Source organism: Sclerotinia sclerotiorum, genomic scaffold, assembly GCF_000146945.2.
Source record: "Sclerotinia sclerotiorum 1980 UF-70 scaffold_5 genomic scaffold, whole genome shotgun sequence".
Taxonomy (NCBI): Eukaryota; Fungi; Ascomycota; class Leotiomycetes; order Helotiales; family Sclerotiniaceae; genus Sclerotinia; species Sclerotinia sclerotiorum.
Window position 1 is genome coordinate 1,808,025 of NW_001820831.1, and position 17,891 is coordinate 1,825,915.

Sequence of the window (17,891 nt, forward strand, 5' to 3'; positions counted from 1 at the left end):
TGGGTTTTTAGACTTACAGATATATAGAATACAGATATAAAAATCTCAAATCTAATTAGAAATATCTATTCATCCTACTTCACCAGGAATTAAATAACATCAGTATCTATCCATCCCTCCTATCCATTCTTGCAACCATCCTCCCAATCATATTCATTCATCACTGTTCCATTCACAACCCATAATCTTACCATAAAAACTGCAAAATCCGCAATCTGGAGTTCTCCTCAGTCTACTCATTCATTATCTTTATACAAATATGCATCCAATATCCCAATAATTAAGTATTCTCTTAAAAATCTCATCAATATGAAAACTTCATGTTTAAAAATTTATTCACGAAGTAGCATAATTACTCGCCCGCTGAATGAAGCTATTATTCGATTCTGGCAATGGATGTAGAACTCTGGCTCTTTTTTTGGTTGTGAGGGAATAATTGGATTTCTAGGATTAGGCTATTAATAGTATAGGGAGGTATTGTAGGATTAGAAGTGTTGAGGTTGGTTGTTTGTTTGTTTGATCTGGGTGTATATTAGGTAGGTTTGGGAGGATCATTGATTGAGATTGTTGGGATTGTGGATATGTATTAATGAATGAATGAATGAATGAATGAATGAGATGAGATAAGAAGGAGGGTGGGGGGTTTTTGTAGACTGTGAGATGAAATTGGAGTGGAGTTACGAGAATGGTTCAAGTATATGCTGATGTAAATTAGAAGATAGAGACTGGTGTTGGGATTTATTAGCTAATTATGTATTGCGAATGATGTAGATAGATGATGTTGGTGTGAAGTTAAACATAAGGGGATGTATTGAAGACAAATCTGGGTTTGAAGCGTTAAATGATCAATCTCGAGGAATGTAAGTAGTGTGAGGTTATTCGAAGCTAGAGTTAATTATTTGGCATGCCTCATGATGAATTTTTGTATCTTTATCTAGTCCTCCGTTGAGATAATAACTACACCTAACTTTAGGATCCCGCGAAAGTAAATGTGGATGATGAGGATGAACATACACCTCCTACACTTCCTGTGAGTAGGATATACTTTTCCTTCAAATCTCTTAGATGCTCCCTCCTTTAACTGGAAATGAAGCTACTCGATGAAGTGACGATACCCCTGATATCACGTTCCCGATTTGCTGCTTGTTTTTAGAGTAGTCATGATACTTCTACATGAGACAGTGGTGAAGATTAAAACGCAAAGATAGTAATACATGGTTAGAAAAGTGAAAGAAAGATTTTGTATTACCCTAGTTTCTATTCTGGAACGCTGTGCAGGGCAACTTCCTAAAGTTCAATCATCAGATCATCTAAGTTATTGGAAAGAGATGAAGACTCATACATAAGTACACGAGTTTCGTGGAGTGGTGTAAATACCGCAACGACTTTTCTGCCGCCGTAATTAATGTAATTAATCAACATGGCTTTATTGAGGACTCACACCCACCATACCAATAGTCCCCTTCTGTTGGGTTTCTTGAGACTAGAAAGAGCATCAGATTGAATTGATTTTTTTTCCTCTAGCTAAGCAGTTAAGCTGCGAGCATATATTCAAAAAATGAAGGAATAGGTTGGGTATTCGGCCTTCGGAATTAAAGTGCTTTGAAATCAAAATATTGAAAGCAAACAAACAGTATACCAAAAAGGAAAGAATGAATTAAAAGTTGAGTTTTGTTTGCTCCTTATATGCATATGTACTATATATGCATATGCTGCCAAGATCCCAGGAGGTCAACACCTTCACTCTTACATGGGTATACACAACGGGAAGACTTTTCGATACTCCTCTCGCGATCGAAGCAGGTGCATTCTCATGGCTGCAGATACCAATGAGGAAATAATTTATTAGCACATCATTAATTTTCAGATTTGACTACCTTAACTTACTTTATAAAGCAGCTCTATCATAATTATACACCCCATCAATTTTTCCCCGGAGTAACATGAGAACGTTGACTCAAAATATACCCTATCAATCTACTGTGAATCAATACTAGGAATTCGAACATCTAGCGATCATACTCATAATCAGAAGTCGTAAGCAGCGCTCTTATACAATTGTAAGCGAGTAAGAGCATGAGAACAAAATTTCCCGAAAAATCTAGTTTACTATACGAAGCTGGGATGAGATACTATTTCTCAACAATGGTAGAAATATCTAAATCTAATATAAGCAGAATCTATGGCTTATAACTTCACATCGTACCCATCTCTCCCTCCTAAAAAATCTGAATATAGGAAACTAACTCACTGTGCAACCAGCCCAGAAGTACCAATACCGGAGCAGAATCTAGATTATCGATATCGTTGAGCAATGAGGTTATATTAATATATACTGATAAATTTAATCTTGAGATACTTTGGTGCTTCCAAAACTTTATGGAGTCTCTAACCTTTACCATTTAATACTAAGCAAGCACCATTTACATTTACCAACGTAGTATAAATCGATTCATCCATTCAAAAAAGTCTGCCTTCTACATGCCTAATTTAATTGATGCCGTAAAATCACTAGAATACCCACCACAATCATGAAACAAAATAACCCGGAACAAAACAGAACAGAACATAAAAGAAGTTAATTAACTTCAACCCACTCATAAACCATCACCATTCGACTAACTGTCTATTCTCCCCTTCTGCAGACACATCTCAAATATATCCAAAATCCCAGGTCCCAAGAACAGTGATTATGGCTACTGCTTTCCTCCATTATCATCTTAATCTTATCCACCTGATTTTCAGTACCTAGTACACATACGTACCTAGCTAGGTATTGCTATACTAAAATTACTCCAACGTTTTGCTTTCATCTACCATCCCACCATCTACCATATCCTCGGATAAATCCAGAATGCAGAGACATCAGTGGAAATTCCAAAGTATATCGTTCAATCTGATTTTAAAATGATCGTTGATGAATTCTGAATTCTCGATACGGGTGTATACCCCTTTTGCTTGACTCGCTTGCCATGTAGGCTGCATGCTGTAATTATATTTGATGTTGGAACTAGTGTCAAATTACCTACCAGTTGTGGTGAAGAAGTTTCATCAAAATATCACAAGAAGAAGGTAGCTATCAACAAAAATATGTTCTTAGTAAAGCCGCGGTGTAGACATGTAATGTAAGGTCGAAATTACAATTATCGTAGCCGCTATCCCAAATATAAAACGCGCTTATAGAAATTTATCAATCAAGTTTTGTCTGAATATCAAGACTGTTGATGATTAGATGTTATATAACTGATTTTCACGCCCATCTCTCCTGATATGGAAGTAAGTAAACTTGGTATCAAAAAATGAGGATATCGATATTGAGAATAAACACAAAAGAAGGCTATAAGATCATAAAAAACAGCAAAATATCCACAAAACCCGCTAAAAGAACTTAAAAGCCTCCCAAGAATCCGAGTTAAAATCCCTGCTGCCTATGCCACTTTTCTTCCCAACCGGGAAAATACGGACTCTCACTTAATGTCTCCTCCTTCCAAACTTCCTCTCCCTCCTGCGGCACCACCCATCCCTTATCCACCTGTTCCTTGGCCCACTCTTCCATTGTCGGGATAACCACATGCTCTACATGCCAAGTTCCCTTATATTCCATCATACTCTTCTTTCCTTCTTTCAAGATCTTGCACATCAATGCTGGGATATATGGTTCATCCCTAAACTCCGTCACGGGCGTGAATAAGGCTTTGAAGTTGAATACCACGCCTCCACTCAATGGTAATCGTCTTAGTGTCTGCCAGTCAACTCTCAAATTACATTCTTCAATCGTCAGATCTTCCTTTTGTATTTCTCTCAATTTTTCATGCGGATGGCCAGCAGGCATAAATAAAGGAGAATCGACTTCGAGACCCCAGCTACCGCGCTGAATTGGAGCATCGGCTGACATCTTGGTGAAAAAGCGATCCATACTGAAAGACATTTTTTCCTTGTAATCTGGGATTGGCTTATGGATATCCTCGAGTTTTAAACCAATTTTCGTGGCGACATTCCAGCCCAGTGAACTACAGATGACGCCGGCGCGAAAATAATACATTCCATCTTCGTCATTTCTCAACACAATTGCGAAATCTTCGGGGACGTTGTTGAGGAGGACGTGTAAGGGATGCATGGATTTGATTTCGGTAGTAGTTTTGAGGAGAGCATTGTGGAATGTTCTGTTATCGGGTGAGAGGGAGAAATAGGCGGGGTAGCGGGCACAGTAGAATTGGAGACACATTTCCATGAGTTCTTTAGTGGCGAGTTCACTTCCAGGAAGATAGTCGAGGACCATTTTGCCGTATTGTTTGAAGAGTCTCTGACGTTCGGCCATGCGAGAACAGTATGTATTCTCGACTTCGAGCCACCAGTCGGATTCCATTTTTTGAAAAGCTAGCATGTATCAGTATATCTTCAACAGAAGAGGGGGATGTAATTACACATAGTTTGATGATATTGCCATCTTATAGGTCTATAAGGTCTAGCAAGAGCCGTTTCGGGATTGAATCCTTTGTAGGGTTGAGGTAGCGGGACGCCGGTCAAGATATGATAAGGTGGGAAATCGCCCATGACGTTAATTTCCTGGGTAGAAAAACCCATTGGTGTATATTTTGGAGTTTCGAATCCGAGATTATAAGCCTGAGTCATAGGTAACTTATTCCTTGCCATGTGTTCATTTGATGGGTTGGTTGAGGTCAAGACTGTGCCGAATCGTGGAGGAATAGTTTCCGCAACCTGTGGAAGCGTGAAACGTCTGGAGGGAGGCAATACATCGTAATAATTTGGAGCTTTGCCAATGGAATTCAACGATTTATCGGTGCTTCTCTTGCTTGGAGACAGTGAACGAGGGGGTGTTGCAGAGGTAGATGCGCGTCGATGCTGAATATGAAGCCTTTTGAACAGGGACCTGTGCCAACTTTGTGTAAATGCAAGTGCAGTGATAGTGAGCAACAATACAATTACACCAAGACCAACAGGCCATTGGTTTGATAATAAAGTTGCATTGATCGCAATCATTGTGTCACTTGGGAAACCCCCAATAAGTGCCAAGCTCTCGGTGTCGTTGTGCGGTATGCCGTGAGAGTAAATGATGTAGACGAGTCTCGTCGTGCTTTTCAGGATGTATATGGAATCGCAAATATCTATTACTTGAATAAAAGTAGTTCGGTATTAAAGTGTACTTGATAGGTACGAGAAGTTGTCAATCCATAAAGTGTACTGAAAATGGACAACAAATGCGATACAAATAGGCTATATCATATTGTGGAAAGGCTGTAATGGATCAAAGGAAGGAATGAGATAATGACTTCCGCAGGAGGCGATTATACCTTGAACTTCAATATTAAAGCACAATATTAAAGCTACACAGAAGTTTGAAAACGTGGACCTGCTTCAGATATAAACACAAGAGTCTTCTCGACAACTCTCAGTACCACAGAAGCACACCAACCGGGTCATCGAGCTAGCCATCTCAAATAGGGAAAGGAAATCGCGATAGAAGAAGGAATCATCATAGCTAGATTGTGAATCCCGATCCAAGTGGACGAGATAAAGGAAGAAGTGGTGTGCAGCTTTCTCCACTCACATTCGTTCCCCTACGTGCCACATACATGGACTGCGTACGAACTATACAAGGAAACATCCATATCGTGGTATCTTGTACCGGTATCAGGTATCATATCTCCAAGAAATATGACCAAGTGATCCTTCCAATCGATAAGACTTCCTATCTACTTGGGTCTCTGCATTCAGCCATACAACCATACAACCAATATCAACCATTCGTAACCACTCACAAATTCTGTATTCCACCAGTTCGAAAGGATAAAATAACCTAAGCTGGTTAAGCGTACATTGGCAACCCCGACATTCCGTGCCGATTGGCCCCACCTTAGAGTTTTGATTACTACATTCAGCGAATTGTTCCCTTTTAACTTGACTTTGGCAGGTGCTTTACTTGTACAGTAACCTTATTTTATGTAGACAAGACTGTGTTATTGAATCACATCAGGTGATGCATAGATTTGGGAGAATGTATAGATCAGATATCATAGATATACTTCTTTCTCTTAGGTTAAAATGGGCTGCTGTTCATCTTGACGTTGGAACGTGAATACCTAGAAGTTTGAAGCTTGTAATTTGAGGGTTGAGTGTTGCGATCAAATTCTGAGTATTGGACGATGGACTTAGAGAGGTGAAATGCCCCTGGGATGAATAGGGCATCTAAAAGTAGATTGTGATTCTTCGAGCTTAACGTGTACAGTACTTTGCTCTGCGCGGGATATAACATTATAAAAAACATAGTAAGGGTATACAATAGAAGAGAACGATGAGACCTTTCTCCAACGATAACACCGGATAGATTCTCCTGGCAATCAAAACCTTCCAAAGCTTCTTCGCTCGCTTTAACGACAAAAATCAAAACATGAGAACAAAATCAAAAATACATACGCTCGTACTACCCAATTCCGTGACCAGAATAATATCGTAGGTCATATCTTCGTTTTTTCATTTCGTTATAAAAATCATTCCATTTCATCAGAACCCACCATATTTCTTCCAACGACCGAAGAGACCACCAGAAGCACTTGGCGCTCTAGCCGTCTCGAAACCTGAGTCTCTTTGATTTTCTCTTAAAGCATCCTCTTGACTGCCTTCTGAGCTTCTCGTAGGTTTCTCTGTCTCCTTTTCACGTTTTCGTTCATCCCTTCTTCGTCGTCTATCATCGTCATTCCCATCTGGCCTTGTTTTCCTCATCCTTTTTCTCTCAGCTTCTCCGCCGACGGTGTCATCAACAGGAGATGCCTCTTTTGAAGGAAAATTTGGTGGAGGGGGTGCATCCGAGTTCTGTCTCACCCAGGAGTCTGTACCGGTATGAGGCCAAGCTGAGGGGGCTTTAGGTATTGAACGGCTGTAGACGAGACCATCCGCTGGAAGAAATTCTGGCTCTGGAGCTGGTGCAGATTTGCGACGTGATTTCCGAGGATCTGATGATTTTACCCGATCTTCACGTCTTCGTCGACGGGCTTCATCATCATCACCATCTTTGTGACTGCGTCTGCGTTTAGAACGTGATGGATCTTCTCCACGTGGCTCTCCATCTGTTTGTGCAGCTTCTCTCTCTTTTCTAGCTCTTCGGCGTTCAGCACGTTCGACCTCTTTTGCTTCCCTTTCCTCTTCGACTCGACGTTCAGCAGCCTCTGCAGTACGCCGTTTCTCTCGCTTGGCTGCTCTTCGTGCTTCACGCTCATCTTCTTCTTCCCTACGTTGACGATCCCTTCTTGCCTCCTCCTTGGTCGCTCGTGCATCCTCCCCACCTCGCTGGCCGGCTTCACGTTCACGTTCAGCCCTTCGTGCACGTCGAGCTGCTCTTCTTGCCTCTTGATCTTCTTCGGAAACGGCACCTGTCATGGTGACATCGATTTCGGGGCCTACATCTCTAGAAGATCTTCTAGTCTTTCGATCATCCCGTCTATATGCACGACTCGCATCTTCAGCTGGGGCAGTACTCCGACGCTTAAGGTCTGGGCGATCCTTTTCTTTATCCTTTTTCCCGAAAACACCTCCAAACATGCCACCTAAACCAGATTTGCGAGCGCTTGGATCGATTCGTTTAGATCCAGATGCTCCTAGGTTTTCCGATGGGCCTGGGTCTACCATAACAATATCATCCTCTCGGCGTCTGTGTTGATATGTCCTGGCATTAGCGCCCCAGTCTGTGGTAGGCGTAGTCTTCCTTCGAATTGGTATATCCATGGGAGGCGGAGGCATAGGGACATTTGGTGCCGCTTGCCCACCAAACATTGAGTCATTAGTTACCTGTGGCTTTCCTTTTCTATCACGGCTAGACCTATGGCGGATAGGATCTGCCACGTCACCATCAACCACGTCATCATCTTCATGATTGGTGTTAGCATAAGTAAGAATTATGATAACTGTATGGAGTTACGTACCACGTGATGGCCTGATTTTTTCGGACTTGCTTCTTGAAAGCTTGCCAGGAACACCAATACCAAACATTTTCGCGGCTTTTGCGGGCATTAAAGGAGGATCACGAGAATCATCAGGAAGTGGAATTGGGTAACCGGAGCTGTCCATATTGGCGGATTGCCGGCGTGAGCTTGTTCTACTTATACTTGGTCGTTTTTCAGACTTCGAATTAGACCTTGATAGTGGTGTTGGGGGGCCAAACATATTTGATATCCCTCTAGAAACCGGTGGTCTATTGTCCGCCTTTGATGACTTGTCTGCTTTATCTGAAGATGAGTCCTTTAATGAGGAAGTTTTCTCCTCTCTGGTAGATGGTCTTCTGGATTTAGAGTGCCTATGTTCGGATTCCCTCGCGGATCTCCTCTCCTCTTTCATGATCGGAGGCTCCTCAAATCTAGCTTCACGGTCTCTGGATGATCTTTTTTCTCTTTCTTCCTTACGAGTCTCTGCTCCCCAGGCTCCCCAAGAAGATCCATCACGAATAACTCGAGGTCGTTCCTTCTTGGAAGATTTATGATCTGAGTCCGGTTCCAGGTCCGGTTCCACCTCAGGAGGTGGTGTGGGTGGTTCAACAGGTATAGGTGGTGCTCTAGAAGATTCCTTGACCTTACCAGATTTATTCTTGTTCTTCTTTTGAATTGGCATCTCAACAACATCAACAATTTCGTCGTCGTAAGAGGTTCCCGGGACTGCACCAGGAAATACTTCTGGATCTTCAAACCTTTCTTTGTCTCTTCTGGATGATTTTAATTTTCTCCTTTCTTCCTTAGTCGGCACAGGCTGCACGACAGGTGGAGGTGGAGGCGGAGGCGGGGGAGGAGATGGGGAAGGAGAAGGCGCGGGAAAATAACCCTCTACTTCCTCAGCCTCGTCGGGCTCATTACGCTCATCGAGCTCTTCAGGGGATTTATTTGTTTCAAATGCTCTTAACCTATCAGCTACTGTTCCTCCAAGTGGTTTCTTTAATAAGCTTGATTTTATTGAGGGTGGTGGCCATTTAGATGTCGTGTCCTTGTTCTTAGAAGAGGTTTCTGGACGCGTCGCTTTGTCAGCAATCGCAATCTCATCTGGTCCCGTGCCCCAAGCCATGAGATCCTTGGTGGATGCCTCAGTAAGATTAGTCTTACCGAATTCAATATCCTTGTTTGGTGACGGCTTCTCTACTACTGGTGATTTTTTGGGAGCTCCCCAAAAACTAAAGGCTTGCGACGCTGGCTTTGCGCGATTTCCTAAAGCAAGTATTTCGTCCACTTCTTCCTGGGTTGGTTCTAGGTCTTCATCTGGTTCTGGAGTGGGAGCTTTGGCCGGTATTGGCGGTGGTGGTGGTGGAGGGATAGGTTCTGGTTCCTTGTTGTGTCTAGACTTCTTACCCTTACTTAACTTAGATTCCTTCCTGGCCCTTTTAGCAGCTTCAGCTTGTTCTCTGGCAGATTTCTCCTCCGCTTCTCTATTGGCACGCTCTTCTTCCATTCTAGCACGCTCCTCTTCCTCTCTTATACGCTCCTCTTCTTCCTCTCTTGCACGTTCCTCCTCTTCCTCCTTTATGCGCTCCTCTTCTTCTTCTCTTAGACGTTCCTCTTCCTCTCTTTCATGTTCCTCCTCTTCCTCTCTCGCTCGCTCTTCTTCTCTTAAACGTTCCTCTTCCTCTCTCGCCGCCTCCTCCTCCTCCGCCTCCCTAAGAGCTTGTTCTTCTGCCTCCTTTGCGGCGGCTTCCTCTTCGGCTTTCTCTTCAGCTTTCTTCCTAGCTAATCGATCGGCTTCTTTTTGTTGTTTCTTTGTCAACTTCATTTTGGGTTTAGCTGCTTCAGCCTCTTCGGCTAATCTTTTGGCTTCTGCCTCAGCAGCTTCAGCTTCAATTCTAGCTTGCTCTTCGGCCTCCAAAGCCTCAGCCTCGGCTCTTGCTTGTTCCTCGGTTTCAATTCGTTCTTGCTCCTCGGCGTCGAGCCTTGCCTGTTCTTCAGCCTCCAGTCTAGCCGCTTCTTCTGCAGCTTTCGCTTCAGCCTCTTCTTTTTCAGCCTTCTTCCTAGCTCTTTCGGCTACCTTATCAGCCTCTCGTTGTTCCTTTTTGCTAAGTTTGACAGGACGAGCTTCTTTCTCCTTAGGTTTTGATTTCTTCGATGTGGATCCAAAACCCCACAAATTATCTGTCTCATGCTCTGCTGGCGGCTCCACCGGCGGCTCCACTGGCGGAGTTGGAGATGGAGCTGGAGGCGCAGCTTCAATTTCGAGGATAGTCTTTTTCTTGCTCTTCTTTTCGCTCTTCTTCTTTTGTTTGCTGCCCGAGGCTAGACCCCATATTGAGCTCCAATCGTTCCTGGGAGGCTCTGGCTCGGATTCCGATTCTGATTCGGCTTCAGCTTCAGCCTTAGCTTTCGCTTCGGCTTCAACTCTTTCCCGTTCCTCGGCTTCAACTCTTTCACGTTCTTCAACCTCAAGCCTTTCCCGTTCCTCGGCTTCAAGCCTTTCTCGTTCTTCAGCCTCAAACCTTTCCCGTTCTTCGGTTTCAATTCTTTCCTGTTCCTCGGCTTCCAATCTAGCTGCCTCCTCTGCCTCCTCTGCCAACTTCCTTTCAGCTTCTTCTCTTTCTGCCTTCCTTCTAGCCCTATCGGCTTCTTTCTGTTCCTTCTTGCTAAGCTTAACAAGTGGCTTGGAAGAGATCGGACTAAAAAAGTCATCGAACTTGGGTTCCTTGATAGGCTCAGGCTTTGGAGGTTCTTCGACAAGGCTCCTTTTCTTCTTCTTTTCTTTTGAAGACAAACCCCATCCCATGAAATCGTCAACGGCAGGGGGAGCATCCGGGACTGGCGGAGGTGACATGGGCTCTTCATAGTCATCAACAGGAAGTAAAGGCTCCTCTTTGTTCCTTTTCGTGTTTTGTCCCCAGTTCAACCAGCCGTTGTTACTATCTGCGGGCTCAATTGCTTCCATGGCCGGCTTATTCTCAGGTTCAGGAGTGAATTCCCTGTTTCTGCTAACCTTCTTTTTGTCTCTCTTTGAAGTAGTAGTAAAACCCCAGTCAAAATCGTCCGCAACAGCTGGAGGCGGGTCAGGAGCCGGTGCAGGTACAGGTTCATCAAAGTCCTCGATTACTCTAGGCTCCTCGGTACTCCGTTTACCTTTCCTCCTCTCTTTGTCCTTGATAGAGGTTTTATCTTTATCTTTGCTCGAGGTTTTGTCCTTCTTTTTACTAGAGGTAAGAGCACCCCAGATACCCACAGATTCCACGGATTTTGAGACTGGTTCTGGTTCTGGATCCTTGAACTCTCCTTCAGCTGGCTCATCTTTCACTTTGTCATCAAATCCCCAATCAAAACCACCGATCGCTGGAGCAGTTGGTATAATGATATCCTTGGATTGCTTTTTCTTGTCTTTTGTGGAACTACTGAGTCCCCACGAGTCCCATACATTGGTATCTTCTTCAGGTTCCGGTTCAAAAGAGGGTTCCGGTTCCGGTTCCGGCTCCGGTGGTGGTGGTGTTGGTGGCCTCACAATCTCGGGTTCTATAACAATGTTCTTACCTTTCCTTTTCTTTTCCTTCTTGGACAATCTAGTGTTTGCAATTGGTTCCGATTGTGGTGGCTCAGATTCGGACTGTTTTTCTGGCTCTGGGGGAGGTATTGGCTCTTCCACGGCTTCTTTCTTCTTCTTCTTTTCTTTCTTAGAAAGTCCCCATCCCCAACCGAAATCTTCTTCAACCTCTTCCTCAACAACAGGCTCGGGCTCGGGTGGTTCTACGACTGGTGGTGGTTCTTCTACTTTTGGCAGTTCGTCAATAATGGCATTTTTGCCCTTCCTTTTCTTACCAGATTTTGAATTACCCCACATGGAAATGGGTTCCTCCTCCCTTTTCGGTTCAGGAATAGGATCGGGATCGGGCTCTTTTTGGGGTTCGGGTTCCGCATCCGGTGGAGGTGAGTCTTCTGGTTTTGATTGTTCAGCAAGCTTTTCCTTTTTCTTCTTGTTTTTCTTGGAGGTTGTTCCGATGTTCCAGATATCTTCCACAGGGGCAGGTTCAGGGGCAGGCTCAGGAGTGGGTGGTTTCTTTTCAACAACCGGCTCGACTACGGCTTCCACTTTTTGAGTTTCATTGGCTTTAGGGGTTTCATTGGCTGCTTTACCTTTCATCTTTTTGCTTGTAGCTCCCCAGGCACCCCAAGCGTCGTCCAGGGCAGGAATATCAATGGGTTTCGGAGGTTCCACTTTTAGTTCTTCTTTTGGAGCCACTTCAAACATGTCTATCGCTGATGCTACAGTGCCTTTCTTCCTTTTCTTTTCCTTTTTGGAAATACCAATGCCAATTCCAATATCTTCTTCTGGTATCGATTCCGGTTTCGTGTCAGGCTTTGGTTCAGGCTTTGGCTCAAGCTTTGGTTCAGGTTTCGGGTCAGGCTTTGTTTCCAGTTTCCGGGGATTCGCTAAGCTGCGTTTAGTTTCATCCTGTTCAAGGGCGCCAAATGTAAATCCTAGGTCTTGATGTTCGGGCTTACCACGATCATTACTCCAAGGATTTTTAGTATCTTCCGCGGATTTATTTACTGGAGATGGAGTTCTCGCACTGGTTGCGCTCCCGATTCCCCATTTTGATACTCCAGTAATCCAGCTACTACCCCATCCACCGAGAACACCAGGTAATTTTGGGCTTGCGGTACTGCCGCCTGTATCCGGATTGAGATTGAGCTTAGGTTTATCATCTAATTTGATGTCATCGAATGTATCGGCAACTTTTATCTCGGGCGCGGGGGGCGGCGGAGGCGGTACTGGCTCTGGTTCTGGTTCTGGTTCTGGTTCCGGCTCGGCATATTTTCCCTTCTTCTTCTTTCTGTCTTTCTTGGTCGTTACAGTGAAGCTGTCCGGTAAGTCTTCGGCGGCTGGCTCAAAGGGTTTCTCCTCTTCCTTAATCTCTTCCTCCTTCTTCTCGTCTTCCCGTTTGTCATCGTCCTTTTTGTCGCCCCCTCCATCCCCGGAATCGCCTCCATTAGCCCCAGAATCACCGCCTGTGCCATGCCCTTTGTCACCATTATTACCGTCATCCTCGTTCTTCTTCATTTCATCATCTCCATCATCTTCCCTTGGTCTGGCGACAGGCGCATAACTTTTACCTTTATTCTTCTTCTTCGCAGCAACCTTGAATCCATCTTGAGAACTAAAATCGACAGAAGGACTTAGCCTAGGATCGCCAAATTGTGAAGGTTCACGTTTTCTTTCTCGGGAGATTCTAGGAGTAATGGGGTGGTCGGTAAAGTCTTGTGCTCGGGATTTGGCGAGTGAATCGGTTTCGTGTAGGTCAGTTATACTGTCTTTGTCGTTTGGTGCAGACATATCACATTGCCATCTTGGTAATAAATCTGCGGTTTTCAACCTTCCTTGTATACGTCTGCGAGACCGCACGTCTCTCGAATGGGAAGATCTGTTCTGCGAACAAAGTTAGATATCTATGTCACGAAGCATAAACCACCTCGTGCAAAAAATGAAGCCGCTGCTGCATATATAGCATTTGGCAAATGACCGGAGATGACTGATCGAATTCCAATATATGTATTTGCTCCCGGATTATCCCATCTCGTCCCAAGTGCTCGCGACCATTAGATTGATTCCTCCAAACATCAAACCAGAAGTACAATGTGTTTTGCGCCAGCCCGAGCTAGTAGTAGACATAGGAATAAAACCACTAGAAAATCATTGTATGCATACCAATCCTGAATGATACACATCCTTATGTATTCGCGATGCCTCCCAAGCTCTCGCGATAAATCCTAACCTTATGCAAATATCCCCGTCATCCCACCCAATCGTCCAAGGAAACGTCGTAGTCGATCCACAATCGCTCCCCGGGCAATCGCTTCCGTACGACAAAGCCTCGACCGCTGCCATTGTGGATATTCGAACTTCTGTTATGGCATGGAGATGTCAAATTCATCGAAGCTGTGTGGTACTCGGCATGAGAGCAGTCTGAGAGGGAGGCTGGCAAAGTGGGATATGGTTCAAATGCGTGGCAGAAGGGAACGAGTGATGTCGGAAAAGAGGAAAGAGAGAAAAACCGGAGAAGACTGGGAAAATATAAGTAAAAATACAACAATTCGATATTATTATGAAGTGAGCTTGAAGTATAGGTAGATCATGTAGAGAGGGTATCGTATGGTATGAAGAGACCTCCGGATGTGGTCACACGTAGAATATCTCCCTGGTCGTTTGTATCCTTCGCCAATTCTGAGACATTCAACCAGGTATTCTGCGCTGAGATTGTTGATCCCCCAAATGAAATCCTTATCGAAACCCTATCCGGTCCACATCAAAAGATACCTAGGTCCACACACATCAAACGTTCGCATCCATCTGATATACGATCATTCTCGAAGATGACATTTTCTAGAGAGTGTGTAAATCAAATATGGAAATAAAAGCGATTGAGGGTGTTTACATTGACCAACAAGATTCCATGAAACAAGATTCTCGCATTGGATGATAGTAATAGAGCCTGTGTATGCAAGTGCGCAATTCATCGAATGGGACAAAAGAACACACGATGACTGGTGTAGTTTCCACTTTAGTGCTAGAGGTTGCGGGTACAGGCAGAGTGGACAGGTAACTAACAGGCCCAAGTTGAATCGGTAGGGCAGATCTGTGGGAGCGTGGATTTTGGCACGACTTGAGAATTTTATAGCTAAGGTTTGCTTGCTTGCTTGTACTGCGTGAACTGGCCTGTGTTGAAGAGGTACGAGTACTTAATTCATGGTTAAAATACTTGTATTACAGTTTGATGGGTTTAATTCCCATTGTTGTCAATGTTCATCATTTCAGGCTCTCTCTCCATAAGTTCTGGACACTTTCAACTCGAGGCTATGCCATTTTATTTCTCCACTATTTGAGGTTTCCTACTCCGTATTTACAGTATAAATTTATTTTTGCTACACCGCTTCTTGATATAAGTATCATTCATGAGAAAAGTGCAGCCACACAATGGTTACACCTCCATCCCTCGCATTGGCAAGGCAAGCTGATGAAAGGATCTGAAGATTTTTATCAAATTATATTAGACAATTAGCTTTATGCATAAGAGCGATTTTGTTTCCCTCGTGGCCATGGGTTTGGTTGGCTGGTCACAAGTGCACACTTAAAATCGGGTAGGTGTGGCAACCAAAGATGTGATGTATCAGTGGAAAGATACATTCTGATTCGTTTGAAGGATGTGCAAGCATAACAAACCGCGGGTACCGATGCGCCTTAATATTATCTTTCTTTTGTCCGAGTAAAAAAAGTAAATACCTGGTAGAACCGACATCTTTCGTAAACATTTCCATGATGCGAACCTACAAACCGCAAACCACAAACTTGCAACGTGGAAGGCATCTCGAGTCAAGACTCAAGTATGAGTTCGAGGCTAAAGGATGAGGCAAACTAAAAAGCACCGCGAGTACTAATAAGTTGAACTTAAGGCAAACAATGTTGCAAACAATGAGACAAACCAAAAAGTACAGCGAGCGCTATTTTGAGAAGTTGAGAAGTTGTCAGTTGCACCCGTAGGTAGTTTGGTTTATGTACTTTGTGTGGATAACAATCGCTCAGTCATCTGATTTCAGTCCGAAGTAATCTGAGGTCGTCATGCTTTATTTTGTTGTATGCCGCGTTTATCTTCGCATTTCTCCGCACATTTCATGCCTTGAAGATCGAGTTGTTATCGTTTGGCTTTGTTTCGTCTTCGAAATACAATGGTCGTGGACTTTGGCTTCTTATTAATATTTTCGGTTACGGATATCATGATCATACAGTACCGCATAATCAGAGATTCGGGCTTTTGGCATCGGCTTGAATTCAATGGGACGAATATTGGACCGCCCTCTGCTTCATTGATTGGTAACCGACTAAATCGTACCTAGCTGAAGGTTTTTGCCCAATCAACTATACACAACCATAGGTTGCACCAAAAATATCAGACAAAACCGGTATGATATTTTGTCCGCATAGAGGTCCGGCAAATATCAAGAGCCGAATGTCTCGAGCGTAACATGGAGTTCAATGCAAGACCACCTTTGTAATCTCGACGATTGGCGAGATGATTGTGGCTAGTGAGTAAACTCGAAGAGCCACAGCCAAGCCACAGAAACATTGACCATTTTAGGCATAATCGGGCCAAAATTCATCCGCTCAAGGATCGGCCCAATACCAAAAACCGAATCTTGCAGGATCGTGCGGTATGCTGTCAAGACATCGCCGCATAGAGGTGGGGTTCCTCGGACTTGTTCCAGAGATTAGTAATTTATCACCTAGAAATGCTAGATGCTTCTTATTACTCCGAGGTCTACCACGGTATTTCCTTTCCCATTGTACTTAGTCATGGGAGTGATCCATGTTGAGAACGGACATAATGATGTCAAGCGAAAGGTTCCCAGCCAAAGAAACTTCACCCCGCATCAAAGTCCCCTCCTTAACAAGGCCAAGAATAGAATCCAAAGTTTTTATGTCTCCACTCTATGACTTCAATCTCTGTTTTTTGAAAAATGATGATTTCCAATCATGCTATAAAGACTACCGGTGGTGCGTGCCTCAAGGTCTTCTTAAAGCCTTCGAAATCCTTCGAGAATTGAACATATCATATCCATATCATCTTACTCTTTATGAACATTTAAATCAAATCTCCAATCTCCAATCTTCAATCTCCAATACTCAATACTCAATATGCCATCAAACACAGCAATCGTTGTCCAGAAGCCTGGAGAAGCCAAGGCAGCTGAAGCCTCAATCCCAAAGCTTAGAGATGACTACATCCTGATCAAGACCAAGGCTGTTGCTTTGAACCCAACTGACTGGAAGCACGTTGAATGGTTAACTTCTAACGGAGCAAGAGTAAGTCGATGCTATCCTTTTATGCTCACCAAGCAATGCTAATAGCTACCCGCTAGATCGGATGTGATTATGCAGGTATCGTTGAAGAGGTTGGAAGCGCAGTTACCAAGGACTTCAAGAAAGGCGACCGTGTTTGTGGTGTTTGCCACGGAGGAAACGAAGTTAACCACGACGATGGTGCATTCGGAAACATCATCACCGCAAAAGGAGATATCCAAATCAAGATCCCAGACAACCTCAGCTTCGAAGAAGCATCCACCCTCGGTGTAGGAATCACAACGTAAGACTTACCAAACACCATCCATCCATTCATGAAAGTCATGACTAACACATCCCTCAGCGTCGGACAAGGTCTCTACCAATCCCTCGAATTACCCCTCCCCAACGCTCCCACCTCAGAGAAATTCCCCGTCCTCATCTACGGTGGATCCACCGCCACCGGTGCTCTCGCAATCCAATACGCCAAGCTTTCCGGCCTCCAAGTAATCACCACCTCCTCCGCCCACAACTTTGCCTACTTGGAAAGCCTTGGAGCCGACAAAGTCTTCGACTACAACTCCCCAACTTGCGCACAAGACATCAAAGAATACACCAAGGACAGCATCAAACACGCCTTCGACTGTATCTCCGAAGGTAATAGCATAGAGATCACAGTATCAGCCATGTCCTCCTCCGGCGGCGTATACAGCACACTCCTCCCAGTCCCCACCGAAAACGTGCACAAGTTCAACGACAAGATCGAGAACAAGTCAACATTAGCCTATACAGCCGTCGGCGAGCAATTCACCTTCGGAGCCAACACCATCCCCGCCATCCCTGGTCACTTCGAATTCGGAGTCAAATTCTGGGAGATCTCTCAGGGACTTCTGGCTGAGGGAAAACTCAAGGTTCACAAGGTCAGCGTGAACAAGTATGGAGAAGGATTCGAGGGAATCTTGGCCGGTATGCAGGCATTGAAGGAGGGTAAGGTTAGCGGTGAGAAATTGGTATTTACTTTGTAAGGCTTTGTAGAATTAGTAGCAAGCGGGTTTTGATTTAAAATATTGAAAATAAAAGGTCGTCAGTATTCTGTTGCG

At 44.1% G+C, this 17,891-nt stretch overlaps 5 protein-coding genes across 5 annotated transcripts; 3 read left to right on the forward strand and 2 right to left on the reverse strand.

The window, feature by feature from the left end:
- Window positions 1-3,412: 3,412 nt before the first annotated feature.
- SS1G_04671 (hypothetical protein) lies at window positions 3,413-4,632 on the reverse strand (the record flags this gene model as incomplete). The annotated part of the gene is made up of 2 exons (XM_001594813.1): window positions 3,413-4,377; window positions 4,425-4,632. The coding sequence occupies 2 exons, from the start codon at window positions 4,630-4,632 to the stop codon at window positions 3,413-3,415; spliced, it is 1,173 nt and encodes a 390-aa protein (XP_001594863.1).
- A 1,890-nt stretch (window positions 4,633-6,522) lies between these two features.
- Window positions 6,523-13,293, reverse strand: SS1G_04672 (predicted protein; the record flags this gene model as incomplete). Its single annotated transcript, XM_001594814.1, has 2 exons — window positions 6,523-7,880; window positions 7,938-13,293. The coding sequence occupies 2 exons, from the start codon at window positions 13,291-13,293 to the stop codon at window positions 6,523-6,525; spliced, it is 6,714 nt and encodes a 2,237-aa protein (XP_001594864.1).
- A 442-nt stretch (window positions 13,294-13,735) lies between these two features.
- SS1G_04673 (predicted protein) lies at window positions 13,736-13,927 on the forward strand (the record flags this gene model as incomplete). Its single annotated transcript, XM_001594815.1, has 1 exon — window positions 13,736-13,927. The coding sequence occupies one exon, from the start codon at window positions 13,736-13,738 to the stop codon at window positions 13,925-13,927; it is 192 nt and encodes a 63-aa protein (XP_001594865.1).
- Window positions 13,928-15,273: 1,346 nt separating this feature from the next.
- SS1G_04674 (predicted protein) lies at window positions 15,274-15,363 on the forward strand (the record flags this gene model as incomplete). Its single annotated transcript, XM_001594816.1, has 1 exon — window positions 15,274-15,363. One exon carries the CDS (start codon window positions 15,274-15,276, stop codon window positions 15,361-15,363), a length of 90 nt encoding a protein of 29 aa, XP_001594866.1.
- Window positions 15,364-16,647: 1,284 nt separating this feature from the next.
- SS1G_04675 (hypothetical protein) lies at window positions 16,648-17,816 on the forward strand (the record flags this gene model as incomplete). Its single annotated transcript, XM_001594817.1, has 3 exons — window positions 16,648-16,815; window positions 16,872-17,095; window positions 17,156-17,816. The coding sequence occupies 3 exons, from the start codon at window positions 16,648-16,650 to the stop codon at window positions 17,814-17,816; spliced, it is 1,053 nt and encodes a 350-aa protein (XP_001594867.1).
- Between the last annotated feature and the right edge of the window lie 75 nt (window positions 17,817-17,891).